This window comes from Otolemur garnettii, unplaced genomic scaffold, assembly GCF_000181295.1.
Source record: "Otolemur garnettii isolate 467f Iridium unplaced genomic scaffold, OtoGar3 scaffold00115, whole genome shotgun sequence".
NCBI classification, from domain to species: Eukaryota; Metazoa; Chordata; class Mammalia; order Primates; family Galagidae; genus Otolemur; species Otolemur garnettii.
The window spans coordinates 2,794,424-2,797,441 of NW_003852510.1; the positions used below are offsets into that span (position 1 = coordinate 2,794,424).

Here is a 3,018-nt window from a genome sequence, read left to right on the forward strand (position 1 = left end):
GTTGAGCTATAGGCGCCGAGCCGTTAGTTTAGATTTATATAGATGACCTACTTCCTCATTTTATAGCCAAGGAGATGAAGAAAATTATCCAGCTTACCTGTAGACGCAGGCCATACCTGGCACCAGAACCTGACCCCTCTGCCTTATGAGGGCTTTCCCCCTATACAAATGACAGCATTCCAATATACCCTTTATAATTTTTACCAAGTCCAAGTATCTTTTTTTTTAAGGACTCAGTAAGGAAGGTGTACCAACTATCATTTTTTTAAAGTCAACTTAATTGATGCAAAATAATTTAATACTTAGTGAATTTTTTTTTCCTTTTTTTTTGGAGACAGTTTCTTTTGCGAGGTTAGCCTGCTACACCATCAGCCTACCTTACAGCAACCTCTAACTCCTAAGTTCAAGTGATCCTCGTGCCTCAGTCTCCCACTGAGACTGTAAGTACCCACCACAGCTCTCAGCTAATTTTTCTATTTTTAGTAGAGACAGGGTCCTGCTTTTGCTCAAGCTGGTCTCAAACTCCTGAGCCCAAGGTGATCTGCCTGTCTTATCCTCCCAGAGTGCTAGGCTTACAGGCATGAGCCGCTGCGCTCGGCCAACACATAGTGATTTTAAAAGGAAATGGTATCATATTTTAAGTGGAAAATGTATAGGACCTGTAAATGATCAAAAAAAGTACCGTGAAGGCAAAATAATACTGTTCTGGTTAGATGTTATTGCTTTGAAGCGGAAGCTTGTGCTATTTTTTGTTAAAAGGGGAGATTAGTGATGTTTAGGTGTTAAAGACACATTGGCACCAAAACACCATCATGAGAAGGGCTGAAAGAGAACTGAAAAGGAATTGACAGTCTCACTATGGGAGTCTACCTGTACCACCCCGAGGGAGAAACAGGGACCACTCCATGCAGCCTCCCAAGTGAGCAGAGTAGGTGGAAAGTACTGGGTAAAGGTTAGTATGGAATAATTGATTCACTTTTGAGATGAAGGTAGGGACAGAGATTTTAGAGAACCAGTGTTGGTAAACATTCTTACTGATTGAAAGTGTGCCTGGTCCCTTATGATGAGGGAGGAGAAAAGGTTAAGCATAAGTCAGTGCTTCTTAGTAGGAATGCTGTTGGCCTTGGGGACTCAATAATTATGCAGGCTGTCCTAAGCATGGGTTGTCTTGTTCCCTGGGTACTAAATGTCAGTAGTACCCTTGATATTCTTCCGCTCTTCCCCAGCCCAAAGGCCTTTTAGGGTAATTAAGTACAACTACCCACAGCTGGGGAAGAATGGAAGTTTATTCTAAGCAGAGGAAATGGTCTGTACAAATGTATGGAGATAGGAATGATTATTTTAAACTTATCCATCTTTTCTAGAAGAGAAGAAGAAGTTGATCAGAGATTTTGATGAAAAGCAACAGGAAGCAAATGAAACGGTGAGAATGGAGGCAAAGTCTTTGTTTCTTCTTCTACCTGGTTCTGATCTTTTCCCGAAGTAATGCTACGATGTGATTACAGATTGGTTGTTCTGTAACCAACAAAGTCTGTTGTTGACTTTTTTCTTGATTTTTGACTATTTCTTACTAAATGAAGCTAATCGATGGGAATGGGTATTAAAAGGGTTTAACAAATACAAAATGGGTAAAGCTTGAAGACTCTTTTGAAATAGGAGTCTTTGGGTGGTGCCCATAGTTGAGTGGTTATGGTGCCGGCCACATATATCCTGGCGGGTTTGGACCCAGCCCAGGCCTGATAAACAACAAAGACAACTGCAGCAAGTGTTATGGCAGGCGCCTGTGGTCCTGGCTGCTTGGGGGGCTGAGGCAGGAGAGTTGCTGGGGCTCGGGAATTTGAGGCTGCTATGGGCTGTGATGCCATAGCACTCTACCCAGAGTAACAGCTTGAAGCTCTGTCTCAAAAAATTAAAAAAAAAAAAAACAACCAGGAGTCTTTGATAACACATTCTTAGGCTACGAAAGGTGGCTCACCCCTGTAATCCCAGCACTTTGGGAGGCAAAGGTGGGAGGATTGCTTGAGACCAGGAGTTACAGACCAGCCTGGGCAAGAGTGTGACCCTGTCTAGACAAAAAATAGAAAAATTATCTGGGCATAGTGGTGCATCTGTACTCCCAGCTACTTGGGAAGATGAGTCAGGAGGATTGCTTGAGCCCGGGAGTTTAAGGTTGCTGTGAGCTATGATGCTGTTGCACTCTAGCCCAGGTAGTAGAGTGAAACTCAGTTAAAAAAAAAAAAAAGTGGGTCATTACAAAAGTTTTGAGATATACAAAAATCAGGAAACACAGGACTAAAACAAATGAAACCCTCCCTGCAATACTGATAAGCTGAGCAAGTTGAAATCTGCTCAGGTGGATCAGAAAGGACACTGCCAACTGTGTTCCTTGGATGTGAAATAACGAACCATAAAAGTCTGTCTCAAAACTTTTGCAGTGGTGTGTGTGTAGTCCTGCTGTAAGTAGTAAGGGTATTCTTCATCCAAGTAGTATTTTTTAATCTCTTTTTAAGACCTTGACAGTAAGATAAGTTACAGTCTTTAAATTGATCATCACAGAAAATTAGCTCAGCAGTAATTCTCTAGCCATTTTCCTTTCTGTCTTTTTTTTTCTTTTTTGATCTAACTCTGGAAGCAAGAGGCAGAGTGCTTCTAACTTCATGTCATTGTGCTCTAGCTTCCGCAAACCCATTTAAATTGGAGCTAAAGGGGCGACACCTGTGGCTCAGTGAGCAGGGCACTGGCCCAAAATGCCGAGGGTGGCAGGTTTGAACCCGGTCCTGGCCAAACTGCAACAAAAAATAGCCCGGCATTGTGGCGCGTGCCTGTAGTCTCAGCTGCTCGGGAGGCTGAGGCAAGAGAATCGCCTAAGCCCAAGAGCTGGAGGTTGCTGTGAGCTATGATGTCACCACACTCTACTGAGGGTGACAAAGTGAAGACTCTGTCTCTTAAAAAAAAAAAAATCCAGGCTCTGCGCCTATAGCTCAACCGGCTAAGGCGCCAGCCACACACACCTAAAGT

General features: G+C 43.1%; 1 protein-coding gene across 1 annotated transcript in view; it reads left to right on the plus strand.

Annotated features, from left to right (window-relative positions):
- VTI1B (vesicle transport through interaction with t-SNAREs 1B) overlaps positions 1 to 3,018 on the plus strand; it is a 22,759-nt gene that overhangs the window by 10,647 nt on the left and 9,094 nt on the right. Inside the window, exon 2 of the mRNA XM_003797379.3 lies at positions 1,365 to 1,423. Coding sequence (XP_003797427.1) covers positions 1,365 to 1,423 — 59 coding nt within the window. The remainder of the gene's footprint in view (positions 1 to 1,364; positions 1,424 to 3,018) is intronic.